Source organism: Camelus ferus, chromosome 9 (assembly GCF_009834535.1).
Source record: "Camelus ferus isolate YT-003-E chromosome 9, BCGSAC_Cfer_1.0, whole genome shotgun sequence".
NCBI classification, from domain to species: Eukaryota; Metazoa; Chordata; class Mammalia; order Artiodactyla; family Camelidae; genus Camelus; species Camelus ferus.
This window is the reverse complement of record NC_045704.1, coordinates 30,829,298-30,856,232: the sequence shown is the minus strand read 5'-3', so window position 1 is coordinate 30,856,232 and position 26,935 is coordinate 30,829,298. Positions and strand designations below refer to the sequence as shown.

Below are 26,935 nucleotides of genomic sequence, written 5' to 3'. Positions count from 1 at the left end.
ATCACATGAGTTCCACACCACCTCTAAAATCCACCAATTCCTCTATACAGAGGTCAACAAACCACATCCACAGGCCAAACCCATCCCCCAAGGTATGAATGTTTTTACACTTTAAATGGTTGAATAATAATATTTTGGGATAGGTGTAAATTATATGCAATTCAAATTTCAGTGTACATACATAAAATTCTATTGGAATATTGTGTAGCCACGCTTATTCATTTACAAATTGTCAGTGGCTGCTTTTGTGAATTTCAAGAGCAGAGCTGGGTAGCTGAGACAGAGAGAGACCTTAGAACCTAAAAAAGCAGCTTAAAATATTTACTATCTTTATAGAAAAAGTTTACTGAACCCTGATCTATATGTAGGCTCCATAACAGACCCAAGACTATTAATTTGATAGATCAAGTCTACCAAGTTACACCATGTATTTCTGTGCACTGCCTTGTACATTACTTGGGGAAAAAGAAATCTACACTTTTTGTACTTACAGTTTTTAGAAGTACTATAGAAACAACTGTCTCCTCAGCATCTTCCATCCCAGTTCCTATCAAAGAGTCAACTAAGGTTACGCTTGTTACTGATAAAAAACAAAAACCTCAGTGTTAACTGCTCAGTGCTTAGCTATGCTTTAAAATTTAGCCATACATTATAACTTAAAATACATTTTTTTTAAGTAGCCGTGAGGATGGCTTCTATCAAAAAAACAGAAAACAGCAGGTGTTGGTGAGGGTGTGGAAAAACCAGAACTTACATCACTTGTGCTAACAGGAGCATTAAGTGGTGCAACTGCTATGGAAATCAGCATGTCACCTCCTCAAGCAGGTAGATACAGATTTACCATACGACCCAGCAATTTCACTTCTGGGTATACAGCCAAAAGAACTGAAAACAGAACGCGCAACCACGTTCATAACAGCACTATTTGCAATGCCTAGTACAGTCAAGTCTCTGTCACAGAAAAAGTAGAATGGTGCTTGCCAGGGGTTCTGGGGAGCAGAGGATGGTGAGTTGGTGTCTAATGGGTACAAAGTGTCCACAGGGGAAGATGACAAATGTGTAGAGATGGACAGTAGTAGTGATGATTTGCCAACAGTGGGAATGTACTTAATGCCACTGAACTGTACACTTAAAAATGGTTAAAATGGTCAGTTTTATATTATGTGTAATTTTTACCACAATTTTTAAAAACGTAGCTAACCAAAAGACTTGTCATTAATAAAATGTGATATATCCATACAATAGATATAAAAAGGAATGAAGTACTGATACATGCTGTAACACAGATAAACTTTGAAAATATTACACTAAGTGAAAGAAGCCAGACACAAAAACCCAACTATTACATGGATCCATTTATAGGGAATGTCCAGAATAAGTAAATCCATAGAGACAGAAAGCAGATTGTTGGTTGCCTGAGGATGGGGAGTGACTTCGTAACAAGTATGGAGTTTCTGTTTGGGGATAAAATGCTCTGAAACTACACAGTGGCAACGGTCGCACAACGTTGTGAATGTACAGCTGACCCTTGAATAATAGATCTGAACTGTGCGGGTCCACTTACAGGCGGGTTTTTTCCCAGGATTAAATACTACAGTACTACAGGATCTGAGGTTGACCAAATCCACACATGCAGAACTGCGGGTACGCAGGAATGGCGTATACGGGGTGGGAGGCCTGCCTGTAAGGTAGACACAGATTTTCAACTGTGCAGAGGGTTGGGCTCCTACTCCCTGTGTTGTTCAAGGGTCAACTGTACTTAATGCCACTAAACTGTTCCTTTTAAAATGTTTACATCATAAAACAAGTGTCTTATATGTATTTTACAATAATGTTTCAACGTGCACTGTTTGCAAAAAAGAAGCCAACAGCTCATTTAGATACCATGCAGCTATTAGCAGAGACACATCACTGAAGAACTAGGTTCTACCCTACTATCATAACAATACGTTATTTCACATAAATGTTATTAGTCTGATGAAAATAAATACCATTTTGTTAATAAATATGATTCTCTGGTTGTTTCCTGACAAAAATTTAGGAAACCATTATATTTTAATAGAAATATTTATTCACATCCTACTATGAGATGAGGGCATGACGTGATTCATGCACAGAAGATAACAATTTGATTTTAGGTACTAGATACAGGAGTTCACACTAACAGGAAACGCACTACACATTGCAACGCTTCAGAAAGAGCATGAAGGGGACCTCCTGACAGGAGATGGCCAGGACTTTGGTTCATGACTTCCAGCCATTTGCCCCCAGAGCTGTCTAAAGAAGTGAGAGGTTCTTTCCTCAAAAAGCATTAAGAGTGAGTAGGGTGTAGCTCAAGTGGTAGAGCATATGCTTAGCACGCAGGAGGTTCTGGGTTCAATCCCTAGTACCTCCTCTAAAAATAAACTTATAAATAAACCCAATCCCTACCACCACCAAAAAAACTGAAAAAAACCCCAAAATGCATTAAGAAAAAGTTGTCTTCAAGTAGAAACAAAAGCCAAAGACTATCAGAGGAACATGAAGGTTCTTTCTTCACAGCTTTATCTCACCATAATTCACTTCCAACATTTTAAAATTAAATTGGCATTCTCACACTTTAAATAGGACAACTCAGTTGAGAATTTAACAGTGAGAAGACATGGCATCCGAGGGTTATATTAACCACATAAAACAAAAGTAATGTAATAAAAGCCAACTTGACAGATTTTTGACAGTAAAATTATATTTAAACACACATATGATTTGAGATTAAGAATACAAGCTTTTATTTTGGTTGTAATCAAGAGAAAAAGCAATACGATATAAGCACGAAAAATAAGCAATAAAAAATTACCCTAAGTTAAAAGAATAACTGAACTTACTGCATTTAAGAAAAAGAGATGGATCTCCAGCTAAGGGTAAGGAATCCTTTATCTTTAGGTAACGGTAAAGCAGACAACAGTGAGATGCCCTATAAACGGTTACTACAGAAAAAGTAGAGCAAAAAAAACACAAAAAACAAAAGCGCAAAACAAGCTCCTCCTGTCAAACTTGAATATCAACATTTCTATCTTCATTGTTTAAACTTGAGGGGATCAAATTAAATTTATAAGCAGCATAGGAAATAAGGCAACCTTCATCAAACACCAAGAAATGTATCTCAAGCTGGGTCTGTAGACATTTCTTTAAGTTCATACGTTCTCCATGAGAATTTTTAAATTGTGTGTCTTCATTTCAATATTACTCTAATAACATTAGCATAAGCCTGTTCTGTGTCATCCAACGCTTCTTTGGAAACAGAGAGCTGAGCTGCTCAGGGATGCCCCGAGCCCATGTGTGCTGCTGTGCTTACCATTAGGCTAAGACCAAACAGGAAGATTTTAACTGGTCTGTACTAAGAGTCAAGAGCAGAGTAAGACCTGATACATATATTGCACACATGTGCCAAATAAAACTCAAACAGCACCCCTGAAAAACTGTACAGTTTTCAGAATAGAGAAAAGTGATGAGAGAACTGAGTGCAAGGTAATGAAGGCATTTCCAAAGCATTCCCAGCCACAGCAGGCGATATATACCATATTCACATTGAGAATAGCAATTTGAGTAAAACATCACCCGTCTCATAAAGTTAATTTTATTGAATCTGTCATTTCACTTGTATTTAATTTGTTAATCTGCTTTGTCTTTATAATCTTTTAAGCATAAGAAATTAATACTTGTGTGCATTATTACATTATATAAAAATAACTTAAGCTAGTGTGCAAAGAGCAGTCAACAGGAAAGGACAGTCTTTTCAACAAATGATGCTGGGGAAATCAGACATCCATGTGCAAAAGAATACAGCTGGACCCTTGCCTTACACCATATGCAAACATTAACTCAGAAGGGATCAAAGATCTAAACTTAAGAACTAGAACTATAAAATTCTTAGAAGAAACACTAGAGAGTCGTGATGGTGAATTGGCAATGATTTCTTGGCTATAAAACCGAAAGCACAGGCAACAAAAGAAACAAAAATAGATACACTGAACTTTGTCAAAATTGAATACATATATGCATCAACTTGTATGCATCTCTCCCTCCTTCTCTCTCTCTCTCTCTCTCACACACACACACACACACGACTATTTTTTTTTTTTTTTAGCCTAAACACTCTCTCCATGTAAGTATGGGAGACGTGAAAGCACACCCGGCTCAAAATGACACTAAGAACCAAAAGGGGGAACACTCCTAGGTAATTATCCAAGAGAACTGAAAGTGTATGCCCACACAAAAACTGTTTATAGCAGCATTATTCACAATAGCCAAAAAGTGGAAACATTCCAAGTGTCCATCACTGATGAATGGATAAACAAAATGTGGACACAATGGAATGTTATTCAGCCACATAAAGGGATGAAATTTTGATGCATGTTACAACATGGGTGAACCTTAAATACAGTAGGCCAAGTGAAAGAAGGCAGACACGAAAGGACACCTATATTATATGAGTCCATTTATACGAAATGTCCAAAATAAGCACATCCATAGAGACAGTAAGTAGACTGCTAGTTGCCTAGGACTGAGGAGTTCTGGGGAAAGATGGAAAGTAATTGCTAATGGATATGAGGTTTCTTTCTGAGGTGATAAAACTGTTCTAAATCTTACTCTGATGATAGCTGCACAAATCTGTGAAAATGCTAAAAAAAAAAAAATCTGAAATGTACATACCTCAATGAGGCTGTTATTGGGGAAAGAAAGAAGAGAGAAAGAGAAAAAAGAGAAAGGAAGGAAAGAGAGAAAGAGAAAGAGAGAAAAAAAGAAGAAAGAAAAGAAAAAGAAAGGAAGGAAGAAAGAAAAAGGAAAGAAGGAAGGAAGGAGAAAGGGAAGGAGGGAGGACAAGCTGCTGTTACAGCCCTAAAAAGATCCTGCCTTAACTTATATGTTACCACAAAGCAAAATAAGAGGAACAGGAGAATCTGTAAGTCAATAAAAAGAAGACTTGTATACCCAGGTAATAAATGACTCATACAAACCTAAAACAAAACAATTTGACATTTTAATTAGCACATGGACCAAGGTAAACAAGCAAATCGTTATCTCTTCTGAAATACCGAAAATATTAAGAGGGCCTAGGAATCCCAGGGTCAATGCTTATCTAAGGCCTTCAGAGCTTTTAATGGAAATCAGTCTAAGTCTAGAGTCCCAGCTTCTCCACATGTCACTTGTGAGTCCATGAATCTGTGTCTGCCCATCTCAGCTCCCTCCTGGGCACTGCTGCTTTCCCAGGGTGATCATCAAGCATCCACAGGGGGTCAAAAAACAAAATCCCTTTCACCATTAGTTTCCTTGCCAATGGGCGCATACTGTATGTCCTTAAATTCACCATTACTCAGGGAGCCTCGTCTCATGTTATGTAACGTTACATAAATCTGAACTCTTTGGCATTCTCCTTTGGAAGACACATCATCCATTTCTGGAACTACTGAAATCTCTCACCTTACCTCTTTTCTGGGCATATGATCTTCTGGTCAAGGACAAGCAGCCAAGGTTCTAATTCAATGGTGCTAAATCCACTAGTAACTCACTTTCAGATAAGAAAGTGATATACGTGAGAAAAACTACAATACTATCTGACTAGTGAAACTTCAAAGTAGAATGACAATGCAGCTAACACATTTACACACACCTCAAAACACAAACACATGCACCGACAAACCCAGTGGGCAAAAATCTCACAAAGGCAGAAGTAAGTAAACTGATAAAACCTAATCTACTTGGGGGGAGAACGGAGGAGCCTGGGAGTATTCAGAAAAGCAGTAACGCTTCCCCTCATTCATGGTTACCCTCACAATCTTTCTGACAACATACATTGAGAAACACAGCCATCTTATTTTGAGGAGCACAGATAAAGAAACTAGCTGAAAAGTAAATAACATTTACAAGTATGCTTCTCAAGCTTCATCCACAATAGAAAATAAAGAGCAGCTTAGATGCCCAACAGTAGGGGAGTGCTTAAGTAAACTCTGGTATAGTCACACAGGAAAACATGTTTTATCCCCCTGCAAAAAGCTGCATTGTAAACTGCGTAAATACATGGAAAAGACCATGCAAAATGCAAAACAGGGGAAGCACTAAGATCTTTCATGTAGAAGGAAATTAGTCTTTTTAAAAATGGATATTTTACAGTGACATAAATAAGAGTATATGGAGAGTAATAAATAGTCGATACTTTTTAGTGAAGCGCTTCTTTCAACTGGCATGTTTGTTGTTACACTGTAGTCAAGCTGATCAAATATACAAGAAAAATTATTAAATATACAACCTGAAGCTTCTAACACGATTACGAAAGGCAATCACCAAAGAAAACGCAGAACTCATCAAATTCTCTTGGTATTTTTTGCTGTTTTGACACAATTATTCTGGCTACCATTATCTGTTAATCATCTTCACATCACTAACCTAATTCAGCATTTTTTATAAACTGTTTCCAAGTCGGCAGCCAGTACACTGGCACCAGGCATGCAGACATTCAGGATCTGCAGAGCAAACCCAAAACGCTCCTCATATTTTTGACAATCATAAAGAAAAAACTTAATATGTCCTGCTACTCTGTGTTCTCACTCAAATATTTGCAAGTTCAATGAAGTCCAGAAAATTCTCCCGAGTCCCTCACTCCTCAACTCAACACCTCTGCAGCATGGCCTGCCTGGAGGTCAATTTAGCATTTAACTAGACAACCCTTCCCCAGCAACCACAGCACACGTGCACACAAAGGCATCCACGGGAATGCTCACTTCAGCACTGCAACAGGAAACAGTGGAAATCAACATTTGTGTTCACCAGTAGGAAAATGGCTTTAAAAATTATGGTACAGCTATACAGTTGAATTCTACATAGCACTTCAACTGACATGAAAAATTTTCCAAGATCTATTATATGGAAAAAAGCAAAAGTTACAACATAGTATGTATTTTCTTTGGCCATTCTACCAGGTAGGAAATGTTCTGGGAGAATCCACAGGACACTGGAACCAACGCTACCTCTGAGGAAGAGGCTGGGGCTGAGAACTAGAATGGTGGTCACATGAGACTCCTGACTTGTCTGAAGTGTTTTGAGTTTTTACTAGGAGAATAAATTCATGCCCTACTTACATAATTATAACAAGAAAAATCTGTGAGTCATAAATTGCATGTGATTTACCTAACATTCCATTAAGGGAATTCAAATCTATATGAACACAGGTGGTCTGAATCTAATTGATAAAGGGCATTGCAGGCACACTGTCTTCACATCTACATTCAAAAACATACTTCCCTCTGCACCTCTCCAACAATATAAATGCTCTTCCTTGCTTAAAAACAACCCCAAATGCCCTCTCTGCCAAAAAAAAAAAAAAAAAAAAAAAAAAAAAAGGAGGAAGAAAGCACTTTTAGTACAAGGCCAAATTAAAAAAAAAAAATCTTACGCATAATCTCAAATTCCTTAATAAGCATTTTTACTTTTAATCCAAAGAATAGTGTTACAAGGCCTCAGTCAAACTTTACCTCATTAAAATGACGTCTGTTGCCCACATAACTGTTTTGAAGTCGTTTTATTCACTCGGTCTGGTTTTAATCAGTACAGAAAAGTTAGTGGGGAGGCAAAGCAATTCCATTTTGAGCATCAGAGAACCACATCTCATCTCCCACCCCAAAGAAGAATCCCTCCATTGCAATGGGGTCTGAGGGTTCTGAGCTCCCCAGGGGATTCTAATAATTAGCCAGGTTTGGGAACCCATGCTTTAAAAGATCCTTTTAAGCAGTACTCCTCAATCTGTGCTGCATATGAATTCTTTTTTTTTTTTTTAATATGACGTGAGAGCTACCACCCTCTACAGGGACCTATGAAATCAGAATCTCTGAGGAGTGGGTTTCAGTCATTAGAATTTTTTTTTTTTTAAACTTCCTCAAACCCTATGCTCAAGTTAACTGATCTAGGAGTTACCCTTATTACCTGTATGGGTTGTAGGAAACACAGTGGCATGCCAGGGGAGATGGCGAAACGCCAACCCCGAGTTTTATCTGAAATCACAGGGTTAGGCTGATCAGAACAGACTCTCCATACACTGAGACCCATTATAGACTAGGGCTGGTGAGAAGCCCTAGTTTCAGGTAAAGATAAAGTCACTCCACTAGCTGTGATTCTACCGTATGGCTACAAATCAGCCAAGTCCATAAGCAGAGTGGTCCTTAAATAAATGCATGAATATCTTCTCTGAGTAACACATTAATCATATGTACAACTTCGTGTTGGTCTACTGTATTCCTTATCACACCATAAGAAATCGAATCCATAATTAGATTCTATCAAATCAAACACAAATGAAAATTAAACTAGTCACATAAGTCCCAAAATAAATACAAACATTTGGAATAAAGAATTTTTGAAAATAACTCTTTAACCTTTTCCTTGTCGATATTCTGTATTGTCTGTTTTCTGAGGGGGAGGTAATTAGGTTTCTCCATTGATTTCAGCCTGGAGGAAGTACTGGGGATTGAACCTGGGGCCTCTGGCATGCTGAGCATGCGCTCTACCACTTGAGCTATACCATACCCTTCCCCCTTCTTGTCAGTATTCTGATTAAAAAATGTTTTTCCATTTTTAAAAATCGTGGTAAAATATATATATAAATTTACCATTTTAACCATTTTTAAGTGTACAGTTCTATAGCATTAAGTATGTAACCTTATGTAACCATAACAACTATCCATCTACAAAACTTCTTCTAAAATCACTTTACTGAAGTATGATTGACATATAAAATATTTAATGTACACAACTACATTTGTGAAACTATCACCAATCAAGGCCAGAAACATACCCAATACCTCCCAAAGCTTCCCCTTGCCCCCTTTATTTACTGTTTTCTTTTATGTGTATGTTAAGAATAAATAACAAAAGATCTATCCCCTTAGCAAATTTTAAGCATATAATACAGTAATATTAGTTACAGGCACCATGCTATATTGATCTCCAGAACTCACTTATACTGCATAACTGAAACTTTGCTCCTGAACTTTTTAATCTTCCCCAAAAGAAACTCTGTACCTATTAAACACTAACTCCCCATTCTCTTCTCCCCTCCAGCCCCTGGCAACCTCTGTTCTACTTTCTGTCTCTATGAATTTAACTACTCTCCAGGTACCTCACAGAAGTAGAATCTTTCAATATCTGTCCTTTGTGACTGTTTTTTTTTTTTCACTTAGCATGTCCTGAAGTTTCATTCATGTTTTAGCATGTACCAGAATTTCTTTCCTTTTTAACACTGAATGATACTTCGTTGTGTGTATATTAACATACTTTGTTTACCCATTTATCTATCAATAAACACTTGGGTTGCTTCGTTCTGATTTTTTTTAACTGTATGTTATTTTGAAGTCACATACAATAAAGATGAAACTTATATCACCAGCATTTCTTTGGGAAACAAACAAACAAACCCGTAAGCAGTCCACATTCTGGGCCATAAAACACACCTTACCAAATTTTAAAAATGGAAATCATATAAAGTACGCTCTCAGACCACAGTGGGATTAAACTAGAAATCAATAAAAAAAAAAAAAATAGCTGGAAAACCCCAAAATACAGTATTTGGAAGTTAAACACACAGTACTTGGAAGACTTAATACTTGGGAGATTAAATAAAATTTGGGTCAAAGAAGTCTCAAGAGATATTCCTAAATAAATGGAAGTAAAAATACAACTTACCAAAACCTGTGGGATGCAGGGAAAGTAGTACATAGAGGAAACTTTACAGCATCAAATGCAAATATTAGAAAAGAAGAGAGATCTAAAAATCAATTATCTAAGTTTCTACCTTAGGAAACTAGAAAAAGAATGAACAAGTTATACTCAAAGTAAGAACAAGAAAATAAATAATTAAAATTTGAGCAGAAAAGAGAAAAAAAATCAATGAAACAAAGTTGATTCTTTGAAAAGGTCCATGAGATGGATAAACCTCTAGCCAAATTAAGAAAAAAAGAAAGACACTAATTAACTAATTTTAGAAATAAAAGGTCCATTGCTACTGATTCTATGGATATTAACAGGATAATAAAGGAATATTATGAACAACTCTATGTACACACATTTGATTAACCTACTTGAAACAGACCAGTTCCTCGAAAGAGACTACCAGAATTTACACAGGAAGAAAAGAACAGTCCGAATAGGCTTGTATCTATTAAGGGAATTGAATCAACAACTAATCATCTTCTTAAAACAGAAAGCAGCAACCCCAGATGGGTTCGCTGGGGAAATCTACCAAAGATCTGATGAAGAAATCATCTCAATTCTCTACACTCTCTTCCAGAAAATAGAAGCATTTCTAACTCATTCTCTGAGATCAGCATCATCCTAATCCCCAAACCAGACAAAGACATTACAAGAAAGAAAAACTACAGACCAATATTTCTCCCTAACACAGATGTAAAAATCTTGAACAAAATATTAGCAAACCAAATCCAACAATGTACAAAAAGAATTACATACCATGACCAAGTGGGATTTATTCCAAGTGTGTTAAGACCAATTCAACATTCAAAAATAAATGTATGTCACATCAACAGGCTAAAGAAAACAAATCCTATAATTATAGCAAGGAGACACAGAAAAAGCATTTGAAAAAAATCTGACACCCAATCAAACACACTCAGCAAACTGGAAACAGAGGGGAAGTTCAACTTGATAAAGAACATATTATAAAAGTCTTACTGCTAACATCATACTTAATGATGAGAAGTTAGATGTTTTCCCACTAAGATTAGGAACAAGGCAAGATGTCCACTCTCACCACTCCTACTCAAATCATATTGGAAGTCCTAATGCAATAGGAAATAAAAGTTGGGAAGAAAGAATAAAATTGCTTTTGTTTGCTGCTGACATGAATACCTATGTAGAAAATCCCAAAGAAACAACAAAAAATTTCCTAGAACTATTAAGTTATTATAGCAAGGTTACAGGATACAAAGTTAGTAAAAGCCAACTGCTTTCTCATATATCATCAACAAACAACTGAAATCTGAAATTTAAAATGCAATACCATAAATAATATTTACCTCAGTGTTAAAAAAAAACCCAGAACAGAAATACTTAGGTAGGTATAAATCTAACAACTTATGTTTAAGATTGATATGAAGAAAGCTCTGATGAAAGAAATCAAAGACTGAAGGAAATGCAAGGCTATTCCAATTCTTCCCAATTTTGATCTACAGATTCAATGAAATCCCAATCAAAATTCTAGCAAGGTATTTCAACAATATTCTAAAATTTATACAGAAAGACAAAAGATCCAGAATAGTCAAAATAACACAGGAGAAGAATAAAGTCAGAGGAATGACACTACCTGACCACAAGATTCACTAGAAAGCTAAAGTAATCAAGATGTGGTACTGGTGAAAAAGTAGACAAGTAGATCATGAAACAGAGTAGAAAGCCCAGAAAGAGACCTACACAAAATACAGTCAACTGATCTTTGACAAAGGAGCAAAGGCAATTCAGTGGAGCAAGGACGGTCTTTTTAGCAAACGGTGCTCGAACAATCGGACATTCACATGCAAAAAAAAAGTGAATCTAAACACAGATCTACCATCTTTCGTAAAAATTAACTAAAATGGATCACAGACCTAAATGTAAAACGCCAAACTATAAAACTCCTAGAAGACAACTAAGAGAAAATTTAGGTGACCTTGAGTTTGGCCATCACTTTCCATGCACAATATCAAAAGCACAATCCATGAAAGAAAACTGTTAAAATTAGATTTCACTAAAAGTCAAAACCTCTGCTCTGGGAAAGACACTGTAAAGAAAATGAAAAGGCAAGCCACAGGCTGGGAGAAAATTTTTACAAAACACATATCCAATAAAGGACTGGTATCCAAAATATACAAAACTCTTAAAACCCAACAATAAGAAAATAACCCAATTAAAGAATTAGCAAAACATGGAGTATAATCTATTAAAATATCGAGTGACTATGCTATACCCTTGAAACTAATATAATATTGTATAACCTATACTTCAATTTTTAAAATATCTGAGCAGATACTTCACTAAAGAAAACACAAGCATGAAAAGATACTGGACATGTCATTAGGGAACTGCAAATTAAAACAATGAGATACCACTACACACCAATTAGAATGGCCAAAAACCAAAACACTGATGACACCAAATGCTGGCAAGGATGTGGAGCAGCAAGAACTCTCACTCATTGCCAGCGGGAATGCAAAACAGTATAGCCACTTTGAAAGACAGTTTGGCAGTTTCTTACAAAACTAAATATACCATCCATCCAGCAATTTCATGCCTTGGTATTTACCCAAGGGAGTTGAAAACCTATGTTCACACAAAAACCTGCATACAGATGTTTACAGCAGTTTTATCTCATAATTGCCAAAACTTGAAACAACCAAGATATCCTTCAATAGGTGATTGGATAAATAAACTGTTGTACAATGGAGTATTATTTAGATTTTTTTAAAAAAGCTATCAAGCCAGGAAAAGATATAGAGGAACTTAAATGCATATTGCTAAGTGAAAGTAGACAATTTGAAATGGTCACATACTGTATGTTTCCAATTATATGACATTCTGGAAAATACAAAACTATGGAGACAGTAAAAAAAATCAGTGGTTGCCAGGGGTTTAGGGGGAAAGAGAGGCGAATTAGCAGATGTAACACAGGGGATTTTTAGGGCAGTGAAACTATTCTGTAGGATACTGTAATGATGGATACATGTCATTACACATTTGCCAAAAGCCATAGATTGTAGTAGAATGTACAACACAGAATGAATCCTAATTTAAACTCTGGACTTCAATTAATCATAATGTATCAATACATGGCCCAACAATTTTAACAAATACATTCATTATAGGGGAAACTGGGGTGGGAGTGGAGGAGTGAGGGAGTATATGAGAACTCTGTACTTTTGCTCAATTGTTCCATAAACCTAAAACCGATCAAGAAAAAATTATATATATATATTATATATATATATAATATATATAATATATATATATACACACACATTATAAATACACATTTATACATACATATATTTATACATATACATATACATATACATGTATATGTATATATATACCATACACACATACACACACCGCTTGGGGAGGAAAAATAGAGGACCAGTTATTTCAGAACAGAAAAGTCCATGAACATCTCCATTTCGCCAGGTCCCACACATGACCCTGCCTGCTGACTTCCCCAGAAGGGGTGACCACAAACTCCTAAGGAAGCTGAAGTCAAACCATGACCTAAAAGCTTGGTTCTGGTCATCTTTTAGGAGCCTTCCTTTATACAGCTGCTTGCTATATTGTTATTATATGTAAATAGTAACTTTTAAAATAAGTATCTGATCGGAGTTAAAGTGTTAAAAGATTTACTCCCAGTAGGAATCCTTCCCATAATGCTGTACTGGTTACATTAGCCTACGGTTAAAGAATATTAGCACAAGATGAAGAAACATAATCCAGATTTAATTTCAAGGGTAAACAAATGTATTACTCCTGGTTGTCGAGTTAAGGCTGTGAGAACTCTGTCTCCTGAGCAAAGGCTTCACAGGCCACATATCCACCGTGGTTTCCTTCACCTACCACAAGCTGAAAGCAAAGGTCAGCTGTGGCTGTGGGCCAAGGGCTCCCCTGACAGTCCCGGCCACCGACCAAAGGCCGAGCACAGTTCACTCCAGAGAGAACTAACTGCCCTTTCCACACACCAGGCACTAGCTGCCCCAAAGCCACCTTCAGCTTCCTGAAGCCCACCTGCTTCTCTTCCCTTCGGGATCACAGATCATTAACAGAGCCAGTTAGAAGTTATACCCCCGTCTCAGTCTTACCCTGTTTTCCCTATGAGAACTGTACCCACAGGATAAGCAAATATCTGAGGAGGAAGTCTCCTTTTAGGAATGTTCCAGCTAACAAATGATCAAGAGAATAAGAATATCACAAGTTTACAACCTTAATAATGAACTAATATATATAGGCAATGATCATTAATGGCTACCAATATTACAAAAAGAAAGAATTCAGACATTAAGTGTCTTCTGGGAAAAGTACACACCACCATCTATGTATTTTTGCAAAACAAAGAAAAAAATCTAAACAACTCTCTAGATCTAATTACAAACATATAGAAAATACAGGGAGACAACGCAAGATATTGACACTACAGGAATGCAATCAGCAAAACTCAGAAAGCAGAAGAGTCTACAGGAAAAACAACCCAGTTCCTTCAACAAATAAATTAATACGGGGGAAAACAGGTGGCAGAGAAAGCTGCTGATTAAAAGATTAAAAAGGCATTTCAACCAACAGTAATGCAAGAGACTCATTTGGATTCTGATTTGAACAAACTGTTAAAAAAAGATAATTATGGGACATTTGGGGAAATATAAACCTTGGCTATTTGATGCAACTAAGGAATTACTGTTAATTTGTTTAGGTGTAATAATGGTGATTATGGTTTCTTTTTAAGTTCTTATCTAGAGATTCACACAAAACATTATACAAAATGATTCAACATCTGTAACTTGCTTCAAAAAAACGTGGGGTGGAAATGGACTGGAGTGCAGGTAAAACGAGTTTGGCCATGGGTTGATGACTGTTGAAGTTGCACGATGAGTACATGGAAGTTCATTATTCTATTCTGTCTACTTCCATACAGCTTTAAGTTTCCATAATAAAAAGGTTATAAGAAATGAAGTAGAGTAATTTCAGACCTCAAAATTCCTTTGAGAAAGGTCAACCATCATAGTAGATCCTGCTCCCCATCTATCTCAATTATGCTAAATATTACACAGTTGGCCCTCCATATCCATAGGTTTTGCATCCACAGATTCAACCAACTGCAGATCAAAATTTCAGTCTGAGGTTGGCTGAATCCACAGGTGCAAACTCCACAGATACAGAGAGCCAACTGTATTCACTGCTCTACGCCATATTATATAAGGGATTTGAGCACCCCCATATTTTGGTATCCGCAGGGGCTCCAGGAACCAAACCCCTGCAGATCCTGATGGAAGACTGTATATCCAAACTGTCCCCTGAGGGCTTATTATATGAAACTAATACAGTCAACTTTTCCTTTCCAACCCTCTACAAACTAACCCATCTTTCAAAACATTAGCAAAAATTTCCACTCTTACCAAAGTTTGCCCTTACCTCACTAGTCAAAAGCTACTTCTCCACTATATACAGTCCATCCAATCAGAGCATAACTTCTCAGAAGAGAGAGCATGCTTTACTGTCTTACTTCCCACAAAAAGCCTAGTCAGTGGTTTGCCTACAGCAGTTGATTAGCAACCAAAAAATGGGTGGATCATTCTGGTTTGTTCAGAGATGAGTCACAAAATCAACAAGGGATACAGAACCAAATCAGAGGACATGTTTACAAATTTTATAGGTCATGAAGAATGGATGAACATATTGTGATAGATCCATACAATTAGGAATGCTACTCAGCATTAAAAAGTAACAAACAACAGTGTTACACATAATATGGGTGAATCTCCAAAACATCATGCTAAAAGAAAGAAGTTAGACACAAAAGACTACAAAGTAAATATAATTTCATTTATTTGAAATCCTAGAAAAGGCAAAAGTGGTTGCCAAGGGCAAGGGATGGGGTAAGGGGACTGACTAACAGGCATGAGGATACTTTTTGAGCGATGGAAATGTTCTATGTGTTTTTCCTACATTTTGACTGTCGTGGTAACACAACTGTATATATTTCCAAAAGTCACCTATCTGTACAATCAAAATGGGTAAATTTTATTATAAGTCAGTCATAGTGTAATAAAAACTATTTATAAATCATAAAACTAGAATTGAAAATTACATATATATGTAATAGGACAGACCAACGGCTTTTACAAATTAAAAACACAAACATCTCCAAAAGAAAGATAGGCAAGGGAAATAAGAAACTGAAGAGAAAAATAAATAGCCAATTAATGTGAAGGCACTGCAAATGAAATCAGTAAAATACTATTTTTTGCCTAAAAAGTTGGCAAAAAAACTGTTTTCCTTTGTATTGGCATTTGTTTTTAAAACTGTAGTATGTCGCACTGGTGAGGATGTAAGGAAAATTGGAACTCTCACACACTACCGACATAAGAGTAAATTGATCCAATCTTTCCACAGGAAAATATGGCAAAAGCCTTAAAAGATACAAACATTTTCCAATCTAAAACTTTATCCTCAAGAAATAACCACGTGCCACGACAATTATGGAGAAATAATAGGCATTTAACAAATGGTGCTGGGACAACCTGATATTCACAGGCAAAAGAATGAAGCTGGACATTTACCTCACACCATATGCTGAAGTGAATTCAAAATGGATCAAAGACCTAAATACTGGAGCTAAAACTATAAAACCTTAAAAGGAAACACAGGGGTTAACCGTCATGATCTTGGCAATGGTTTCTTAGATACTTAAAGCACAAGCAACAGAAAAAAATATAATAGATGAATTGAAATTTATAAAACAGAAAAAACAAACCTCTGTGCTTCAAAGGACAGTATCAAGAAAGTATAAAGACAATACACAGAATGGGAGCAATATCTACAAATTATCTATTCAATGAGGGTCTATTATCCAGAATACATAAAGAACTCTTACAATAAACAATAAAAAGACAATCTAATCAAAAATGGGCAAATAACTTAGACATTTCTCCAAAGAAGATATACATACGGCCTACAAGCACATGAAGATATGCTTAACACCCTTAGTCGTTGGGGAAATGCAATTAAAATCACAATGAGATGCCACTTCACACCCACCAGAATGGCTATAATCAAAAAGACAGATAATGAAATGTGTTGACAAGAACATGGAGAAACTGGAAACCACATACATTGCTGGTGGGAATGAAAAATATCATAGCCACTTTATATGACCCAACAATTTCACTCCTAGGTATTTACCCGAGAAAAATGAAAACATGTACTCACACAAAAATTTCTGCATGAATGTTCACTATTTATAACAGCCAAAAAGTGGAAACAACTCAGATGTCCATCAACTGATAGATGAACAAACAAAATGTAGTATATTCACACACTAGAATATTCAGGCATAAAAAGGAGTGAAGTACTGATACATGCTACAACGTGACTAAACTTTGAACACATTATGCTAATTGAAAGAAGCCAGGCACAAAAGGCCATATATTATATGATTCCATTCTTAAGAAATGTCCAAAATCATAAATCCAGAGACAAAAAGTATGATTGAGGTTGCCAGGATCTGAGTGGGAAGGGTAGAGTGGGGAGTGATAATGGGTACAGGGTTTCTTTCCGTGGTGATGAAAATGTTCTGGAATTAGATAGCTGTGATGGTTACACAACTGTGTAATATTCTAAAACCACTGAACTGCACACTTTAGAAGGGTGAATATGATAGTATGTGAATTTTATCTCAGTGAAAATAAGTAGAAAAAAAAAAAGAAATAATCCTCTCTGGGGCAAAGGCTCAGCTAAAAGTATGTCTTTTATAAAAAACAAAAGATTGGAGACAAACTAAAGGTCCAGTTGGAGGTTGGTGAAATAAATTAAGGTGCATTCAATCAATGGAATACCATGTCCACACATGGTAGGTACACAGAGTCATACTAAACATAATGGGCTATTAAAAAATGCTGTCAAAATATATTTCATATGAAAGATTTTTGTCATTATTAATAATTTTTTTAAGTCAAAAAAGTATGTCCACAATATTCTGATGCCCTTCTCCCAAACAGAAAACAATCTTAGGATAAAAACCAATTCTAACTTCAGGCCTCTAGAGAATAAATTTCTGTTATTTGAAAAATTTTTCTTTAAATTTGAAAAAAAAATTTTAAGTATACCAATAGCGAAGTCCATTGACAGACAGAAAAAAGGAAACATATGTATACATACATTTAAAAGTGTAAAAATACTTACACCAAAATGTGTTAACAGTAGTTTTATCCTGGTAGTAGTATTATAGGGGCTTCCTTTGGTTTCACTGTATTTTCTAGTTTTTTGACAATTAGCATTTATTAGTCATATATAAAATATATATTGATTTTAAAAACAAGTATTCTAAGGAACAGTGGTAGTTAACATCTCAAACAAAGAAGAAAATAAAGGGTGAAAAACTAACTTTAAGAAATAAAGACATCAAATTTTAAAACCTCATCAATGACCTGACACTTAACTAAATCCAAATTACTAAAAGTTAACTTTTATAACTCCACAACCACAATCCTAATCATTCTTACCCTTGCTTTGGCAGAAATTTACAAGTCAATAAATTTGCAATTTATAATACAGACTGGACAGTGCTAAAAGTTCTGTTATTTTGGCCAAATCAAAACAGTGACTACAAGGGACTGGTAAGGGAAAAATCAAAGACCAGGTTCCAATTTTCAGTCCAGAAAACGGTTCCAATGAAACAGAGGTTATTCCAGCATAGATTTGAAGATAAAGTATTTATTCTACACAGTCTGAAGACATTGTTCAAATATAAAAATACTGTAAACAAACAAACCAACCAACAAAAAAACCACCACTAACCACAGGGTTTACTAGCCAAAATATAGCCAAGCCAACAGAAAATAAAGTTTACTCACAACATATGAAAGGAAGGACTCTAAATTTTGAAATCAACTCTGCAGTTTACCTTTCTATATGTTTTTAGAAAATGAAAATAAAGCTCTACTTTATACTACTGAGAAAAATCAACGTGTAAAGGAAACATTCAAAGTAGTTCAAAGATAAAGAGTTAAAATGATACTGCTAAGAATAAAATGAAAGCAAATTGAAAATAAGGCCCTTTTAAGTCAATTTTACTTAGAGATTTCATTAATTGTAGACATTCTCAATACTGCCAAGAAGTTTTTAAAATAAAAACTAAAACTAAAATTAGGTAGAGTTATCTCTGAGAAGGCTGATATGATAAAATCACAATCAACTATCACTACCCATATTAGAACAGCTAAAATAAAAAACACCGATAATACCAAATGCTGGAGAGGACACAGAGAAACCAGATCTCACATACATTGCTGGTAGGCATGTAATCTGATACAGCGACTCTAGAAGAGAGTTCAGCAGTTTCTTTTAAAACTAAACATGTACTTACCAATGACCCAGAACTATGGGGCATTTATCCCCCCAATATGAAAACTATGTTCACATAAAAATGTGTACACAAATGTTTATAGCAGCTTTATTTGAAATAGCCAAAAACTATAAACTCTTCTGGAATGTACTTCAAGTGAATCATTAAACAAACCATTGTACATTCAAATTTTCGAACAGTACTTAGCATTAAAAAGGAAGGAACTATTGAGACATGCAACAATTCGGATAGATCTCAAAGGAATTAGGGTAAATGGAAAAAAGCCAAAGTAAAGTACTATATGATTCCATTTATATAACATTTTCAAAATGAAAAAAATTATAAACATGGAGAACAGACAAGTGGTTGTTCACGGTTAAAGCTGAGGGTGTGTGTGTATGAAAATAAAAGGACAGCATGAGGGATCTTTGAGGTGATGGCACAGTTTTGTATCTTGATTGTGGTGGTGGTTACACAAATCTACAAGGGTAAAATTGCACAGAACTAAACACTCATATACTACACAAGTGAGGGCATATAAGACTGGTGAAATTTGAATAAAGGCTATGGATTATAACAATATGTTAATTTCCTGGTTTTGTAATTAAACTATAGTTATGTAAGATGTTATCACTGCATGAAACTAGGTGAAGGGAACATGGGATCTTTCTGTACTATTTTTTGCAACTTTCTGTGAATCTATATTCCGAAACGAAATGTTTAAAAAAAAATTAGGGGCTATGCATAAGAAGGTTAATATAACAAATACAAAAGGTTTTATAGCACAGGGAAATATATTCAATATCTTGTAGTAGCTCACGGTGGAAAATAAAATGAAAATGAATACATGTATGTTCACGTATGACTGAAGAATTGTGCCGTACACCAGAAATTGGACACAACATTGTAAACTGAGTATAACTCAATTTTTAAAAAATTAAAAAAAAAATACAATACAAAAGGTTTAACATAGCATATATGGAACATGATAAACAGGCTCCATGAGCACTCTGATTTTATAGAGCACTTTTAATTTAATAAATCACCTAATTCAAAAACACTGGTTTCTGCATACTATTCAAATTATTTCAACAGAAAGCATGACTTGAGCTAGAATTCCAGAGTTTAGTTACCAGATACCACATGAAGTCTCTTATGCTCATGGCAAGATTTTTTTCACACTCTGAAACTGTTCAAGTCATTAAGGAGCCAGTGCACAATGAAAACGTCCCCACATTCAATTTTCTTCCCAAAATCTTTAGCTCAAACTTCCACAGGGCCCAAAGACCTCAGTATACAAAGATCTCTAATATCATCAAGTAACTTAGAGGATGTATCACCTGCTGTCTGGGTTCAAATTAATAAAAAGTCGAGCTCAACGCCATTCTCAATCTCAATAAAGATGCTCTTAGGAAAAAAAATAACTTCATGTCATGGTTAAAATCAATTTAAAGACTTTTGGTGTTCTGTAGCAGATGTCAAGTATTCTGAGGGTTAGCAAGAACATTCTACTGGCCGTCCTTTGAATTCCTGAAGCAGGCTGAGCTGTCCAGCCAGTTCTGCAGTTAAGAGCCCAAATAGGAGTCTCAGACCAGCTGCTGGGAACTGGACCCTAATTCTTCAACTAAGCTTCTTCTTCGGCCCATAGGCCCGTCAAGATTACTCCATACCTATGCGTGTTCAAGTGATTAATACACACAGCCTCCAATGCAGTGGGTGTGATCCTGAAATAGCTTCCTCCACTAAATGTTACTCTAAAGGATTCCACAGAAGGAAAAATAGAAAGCTGAGTAAAATCATACAACAGCTTGCTTTTCTACTTCCCATAGAAAAGCGGCTTAACTTTTTCTCCGTTTCAGCAGGTACAAGAATACCTAACCACGACTATCTGATCAGTCCAGTGTCAGTAAGGGAGCCCTTGAATTTTCTTCCCCTGGACCCTTCTGGACTCTTAACGCTAGAATTTACCAGTAGGGGTTTCATGGAGGAAGTTGTGACACAAGGCCATCTATCACACCAGGTCCAGAAATGTTCTAATACACACTCCCTCCCCCTCCGTACCTTAGACTTTTCTAGTATCCCTTTCCCATGCTTCCTTTCCTGAAAAAACTAAACCTTCCGTGTGAACCCAGGGTAGACTCCAAAAAGCTCTAGGCATTGTTTCCTTTTGCCTTTCAATGACTAAAAACTTTATAGGTGTTGAAAAAAATTTCGCACTAAAATGCCAATGATTCTGACAGTGACAGTGTTCACTGCTACAGATTTTAGAAAGATGAGTCGTGGCATGGAAACAGCTTAGCTGAACACAGTACACTAGATTTTGGGAAATTCTCAATTATGAATTACACTGTTAGTGTAGAATCTACACTGCAGGAAACCTAATGTCTTCTCGAAAGCATATTCCAACACCCCAATGCAGTAAAATTCAATAACCTGAAGGTCCTAGTTCACTAAAGAATTAGTGTGGACTACATTTGCAAATGCATAGAAATTATATTTAGTAAACCCCTGGAATAAGGCCTCTAAATTCTTTCACATTAATCTGCCTGATCGCTTTGGGGCCCAGCACTGACACCAATCCCACTGATCATATTGTGTAGAAATAGTTAGAAGGAGGCCATAATGCCAGCGCTGAAGAACAGGGTCAGCATCTCAGACGTACTGTGACATAGTATACAACATACATAAGGAAGGACACCACCTCGCTGCAGCAAAGACAACTCTATCTCAGCCCCAAATTTCAACTCACCGTGAGACAGTTCTATCTAAACATCTTCAAACCTTTTACTCCAAACCAACAGTCCTAACCCTTATTTTCAAAAATAACACCAACATTTCCCCAATCACTCAAATTCAAAGCTGTAGAGTCATTATTAAAAGCATGAAGGGAGTCAGAATCCTTTAAATCCTTACCTTGTAGTACCTGTCACAGTCAGTCTTTCCCATTCCTATCCCCATCATCCCAGTTCAAGGATTATTCCTTAAACCCAAGTTTCTCAGCAGGGACATCTTGATGTCCCACAGCCAAATTCAAACTCCAAAGTATTATTTTGAACAAGTCATCCAAGCCTTGAAAAAAAAATCTACAGATTTCGCAGTGCAGCCAACACAAGCCTGTCCTCACGAGCTTGGATAAGCACCAAGCACTTCGACGAGAAGTTTCTGGACATTACGGCTCAGGACCAAGGATTCTGAATCTCCAGAAGTTTCCCGTATTTGCTGCTTTTTGTCATCTCTTCTTTCCCCATGGTGATCAAATCTTTGAAAAGAAAAGGCCTTATAGCTCATTTTCATGGAGCAGGTGGACTACTTCCTACACCACAGCCAGGCCTTGAAGGGGAAGGAATCCCAAGAAATAGAACAAGTGAAAGTAACTTTAAAAAGATAAAAAGGAAAGCACACAAACTCCCTGGCTCTGTGGCTACGTGGGGAAGAAGCCTGAGATGGTAAGCCCAGGTGAGTTTTAATTATGAAAGAGGACCATGAAGACATCAGGACGAAATCCAAATATCTTACTCTACACTTAAGAAATGTCCATCTTACCTCAATTTAAAAAAAAAATTATTTCATTTTAACTAGTGACCTAATGGGTAAGGGAAAACATATACATAAAAGGAAAATTAAACATAAGCAAGCTATACCAAGAGCATGAAACAAGGACTACAAGATTTCAGAGGAGGAACCTGAAAAAGCAAGAAGGTAGGCAACTAAGTCAGGATTTTGAACTGTATCTTGGAGTGTTCAGGCAGTAAGTGAAACAGTCTGGCCAAAGCAGAGAACACAGAGAGATCAAAGATGTGAGATGGAGTGTATATGTGGCACAGTTCTAGTCCACTGTTCATATGCCTTTTCTTCCTCTCTGTCTCGGCAGTCATGTCAGTTCAGAGGCCAGGGACCACCATAATTTGTTAACCTATTAGCTCAATGTGAATCTCATCCCAAGAACTCAGAATAGTCTTACTCTGTCTAATTTCAGAATAGCATAACATTGAGGTGCGCTCTGAATTCAGGGTTTTTTGAATACCTGTATTAAAAACAGCAAAACTTTTATAAAAGTCAAGAAATAAGGATCCATCAGTCAAAACAAGAATTTTTAAGCACCCAGACACACTTAATAAAATAAAAAAGTCTGTAACTGCTGACATTCTTTAAAGGAGGAGGCAAAAGAATGGAAAGTCTGATGAAGTGATAAGCAGTTTTAAAACAGGTTTACAGTCAGTTTTTAAACAGTAATCCCTCTGGGAAATGAAAATTCCTTTCTTTAATCCCTTTGAAGGCAATATAATATTCGAATCAGGAACAAGACTACCTAAGTTGAAATGTGAACCTTTTACAGTATCCTCCACGTAAAATACCAAGTAGAGGAGAGAATTTCTAACCTATCAAAAAGAGAGGCAGCCAGTATTTTGGATTTATAATCTATCTTTGCTAAACATATATGCAGAAGCTTTGGGGAAACAAAACTAGGGAACTTCAAGGTTTTAGTTGGCAGTGATTACTTCACTGGAGCTTATTCCTGTGAAATGAAACTACCAGAATCCCTCAATATCAATTTGTTTGTCACTAAACCACAGGTTTATGCTTTATCTTGGAAATGCTAACAGGGTGGAACTATGAGCCTTTTATTAAAACGAGATGACCATGGAGAGCGCCCTTGAAGCTTAGCAACAGAGGACTCAACCCCAAAAGGTTCCCTTCTATAAAGTAAGGACAGGTTTGATATGTACCCCAGGGCCAATACTAAAATGCTTGACTATATTTTCCATAAAAGGTGGAAGTTGTAATAGTAGCATATAGCAGACACCAGCCCACTAGAAGCAGATGGAACCCACCAACTCATTTTACCCAAACCTTCAAAAAGGTACACAGAACTGTCTCTGCTTGCCAAAGCAGGGCAAATCTGAATGGGTGGATCTAAGAAAAGGTTTTGCCAGGGATTACTAATGGCAATTTCTTTTGCCTAAGATAGCCCCCAATGTAAAACAGGATTGAAAAATGAAAGGCAATTTTAAAGCTCACTCTCCATATTCAAGCTAAACACACACACAAACAAGGCCTCAAAGCTTTATTTTACCAAAAACAAAACAAACAAAAACCAACAACTCTGTAACGATTCCAGCACAAGGCTCTTCCAGAAGGGAAATCTGGCTGGATTCCCTGCTTATGTACATAATTCACCAGGGGTCAGGTAAGATTCCATTTTGTAACAGCTGAACTTTAAACAGAAAGTCATTAGTGGGGCAACATTCACTCATTAGCATAAAGTTACCCCCTAGAAAGAAAAGCATTGCCTGTCTCTGCCAGATGACTACTTTACAGTGAGAAACTAGGACCAAGGACCATGAACTCCTAGAAAGTTCTATCCGCCTCAGAAGAAGAGCTCACCATCTCCACCAGCCTAAACTTAACTGTCTCCACATTCCTCACTCCCCACAGAGGAAGGCATCGATAACAGGGAATTTTAAAAAATAAGAAATAAAAAGAAGAGCCAAAGGGTCAATAGCAGGCAAAGCTTTTCAGGGCTGACATGATTCCTGTTTGGGATTGGGGGAGGGGGAGGAGCTTTTCTGGATGTTTCTATTCTTGGCAAGGAAAGCACCTCCAGGTCCTGTACCGTCAAAAGGCACCAACCCAGGAATGTTCTCAGGGAATGAATGATTTGCCTGTGCTAAGCGACTTCATTTTGGGGTGTGATGATGGGAAGCAAGGTGGGGAGGGCTAGAGAGCTGAAGGGGGGAGTAGGGGGAAGATGTGTTTGACAGGGGAATGGGAGAAACGAGTGGATGGATAAGAGGGGTCCAGGGAAGATGTAGACGGTTAAGAGGGAGGATGTGGATGACTAAGGGAGGTGAGGGGAAGCTGTGGATGGCCGACGGGATGTCCAGAAAAGGCGTGGAGCTGAGGGGGAGGGGGGTAAGGTATGGACCGCTAAGGAAGATTGGGGGAAGGTGTGGATGGTGGAGGGATGGAAGGATGGCCATCAGTCCCCTGAGGACCAACAATGAAGGGAGGCCGGGGGCTGGCCTCATCCAGGCTCCCCCCAAATTCCCCTTCTGTGGGCGTGTGCTCGGCTGCGCGTGTGCAAGGGCCAGGCCACCAGGCCGCAGGGCCACCACTCACCCCACGACTCCCTGGTTGTAGTTCCTCCGCTTCCACGGGGTCCCGCTGTACACTCCCCCGCTGCCGTCGGCCCGACCGCCCCCCGCGGCCCGCCCTCCGCTGGGCTGCAGCAGGCTGTAGTTGAGTCCGTAGGTGCTGGCCTTGTTGTCGCGCTTCCTCTTATTGCTGCTGCCCGAGGCCGGGTCGGCGGGCTCCGGGGCGGGGACGGCCGCCGAGGGGTGCGGGGACGGGGACGCCGAGGGGGACGGGGACGCCGAGGGGCCCGCGGCAGCTCGGCGAGCCCAGGCCGCGGGCTGGTGGTGGTTGTTGTTGTTGTTGGTTGTCTCCAGGGGCAGGAAGTCCCGCTGCTCCGCCGGCTGCGCGTGGCCGCCCAGCAGGCGCTCCCCGGAGCGGTACATGCCGGCCGGGGCCGGGGCCGGGGCCGCGCCGCCGGGGCTGCCGGTGCTGCTGCCGCTCCCGCCGGTGGCCGTGCTGCTGCCGCCGCCGCCGCCACTCGCGCCGCCGCTGCTGTGACAGTGGTGGTTGAAGTAGAGGTTCCTCAGTCCCTGGGTCGTCTCCCAGATCTGCATCCACAGACTGTTGGACGGTCCGAGCTGCTCTGGCTGGAACCAGGCGATCCTCGGATCCATCAAACGGCGGCGGCCGCTGTCCCCGCCCCTCCCGGCTGCCCGCAGGGCCGCCGCCGCCGCCGCGCCTTAGGCGCACGCCCGGCCTCGGCTGCTGCTGCTGCTGCTGCTGCTGCTGCTGTGCTGCTGCTGCTGCTGCTGCTGCTGCTGCTGCTGCTACCACCGCCGCTCAGGGCCCGCCGCGGGCGGCGCGGTCGCGCAGGGAGCCCGGCCGGCGCCGGCGGCGTCGCACCCGCCCTCAGGGGCTCCGCGGGCCCTCCCCCCTCCCTCCGCCCCTCTGCCGAGCCCCTGTCACCGGGGTCCCCGTGCAAATGGCGGCGGCAGCGGAGGCTCGAGAGAAGGGCGAGTGTCGGCGGCGGCGGCAGCAGCGGCGGCGGCCGGACGCGCCTGCTCGGTAGCGTCCTCGCTACTCCGGCCCCGGGGCGGGGCCTCCTCCGGCTCCGCCCCCTCGCCCCGCCCCCGCCCTGCCCCCCCACCTTCCCGCGCTCGCTCCGCCCCCGCCGCGCCGCGCCGCCGGTCCAGCCCTAGAGGCCGCGCCGTGCGTCACAGAGGCCGCGGCGCGGCACGGCGTGGCCTGCAACTGCCTGGGCCAACCGTCCCCGCGCCGGCTACGGAAGGCGTCGCACGTACCTGGGCGTCCCAGCACCCCTGAGGCGCGTGCCGCCGCCGTTCTTAGTTTCCCGGTCCCTAGACTGGTGAGACCAGACGGAGGTCGCCACCAGCTCTCCGAGGAATGGATTGTGGGAGGTGCCGCCCCGCCCACTGTCCCCTCCCCCACTACGCACCCAGAGGACCTCCCCCGTCGGCTCCTCTGACCCCTCCCGAAATCTCCTCTCTAAGCACCGTTCCAGAGGGGAGAAAATAGGCCCCCTCCCAACCCGAACATGTGCCCTGGACCCTGCCAGGACTCAGGCTTCGCTGGTTCCTCTGCTGCCGGGCCGCCCGGCTACTTGCAGCGCCGGCCCTGCCGCACCCTGGCCAATGTTGGGAGCTGCAAGTTTTGGTGGAGGGTACCCCCACCCTAACCCGAGACTAGAGAAACCTGCGTCCACCTGGCTGGAAGCGCTTCTTC

The 26,935-nt window shown here is 39.2% G+C and overlaps 1 protein-coding gene across 2 annotated transcripts in view; it reads right to left on the bottom strand.

Moving 5' to 3' along the window:
• The window catches only part of TENT4B (terminal nucleotidyltransferase 4B), a 57,606-nt gene extending 31,288 nt beyond the window's left edge, over positions 1-26,318 (bottom strand). Inside the window, exon 1 of one of the 2 annotated variants that reach the window (XM_014558258.2) lies at positions 25,238-26,318. In XM_014558258.2, coding sequence (XP_014413744.2) covers positions 25,238-25,866 — 629 coding nt within the window. In that variant the 5' untranslated portion in view covers positions 25,867-26,318. The remainder of the gene's footprint in view (positions 1-25,237) is intronic. The other variant, XM_006183532.3, reaches the window with a different exon arrangement.
• Between the last annotated feature and the right edge of the window lie 617 nt (positions 26,319-26,935).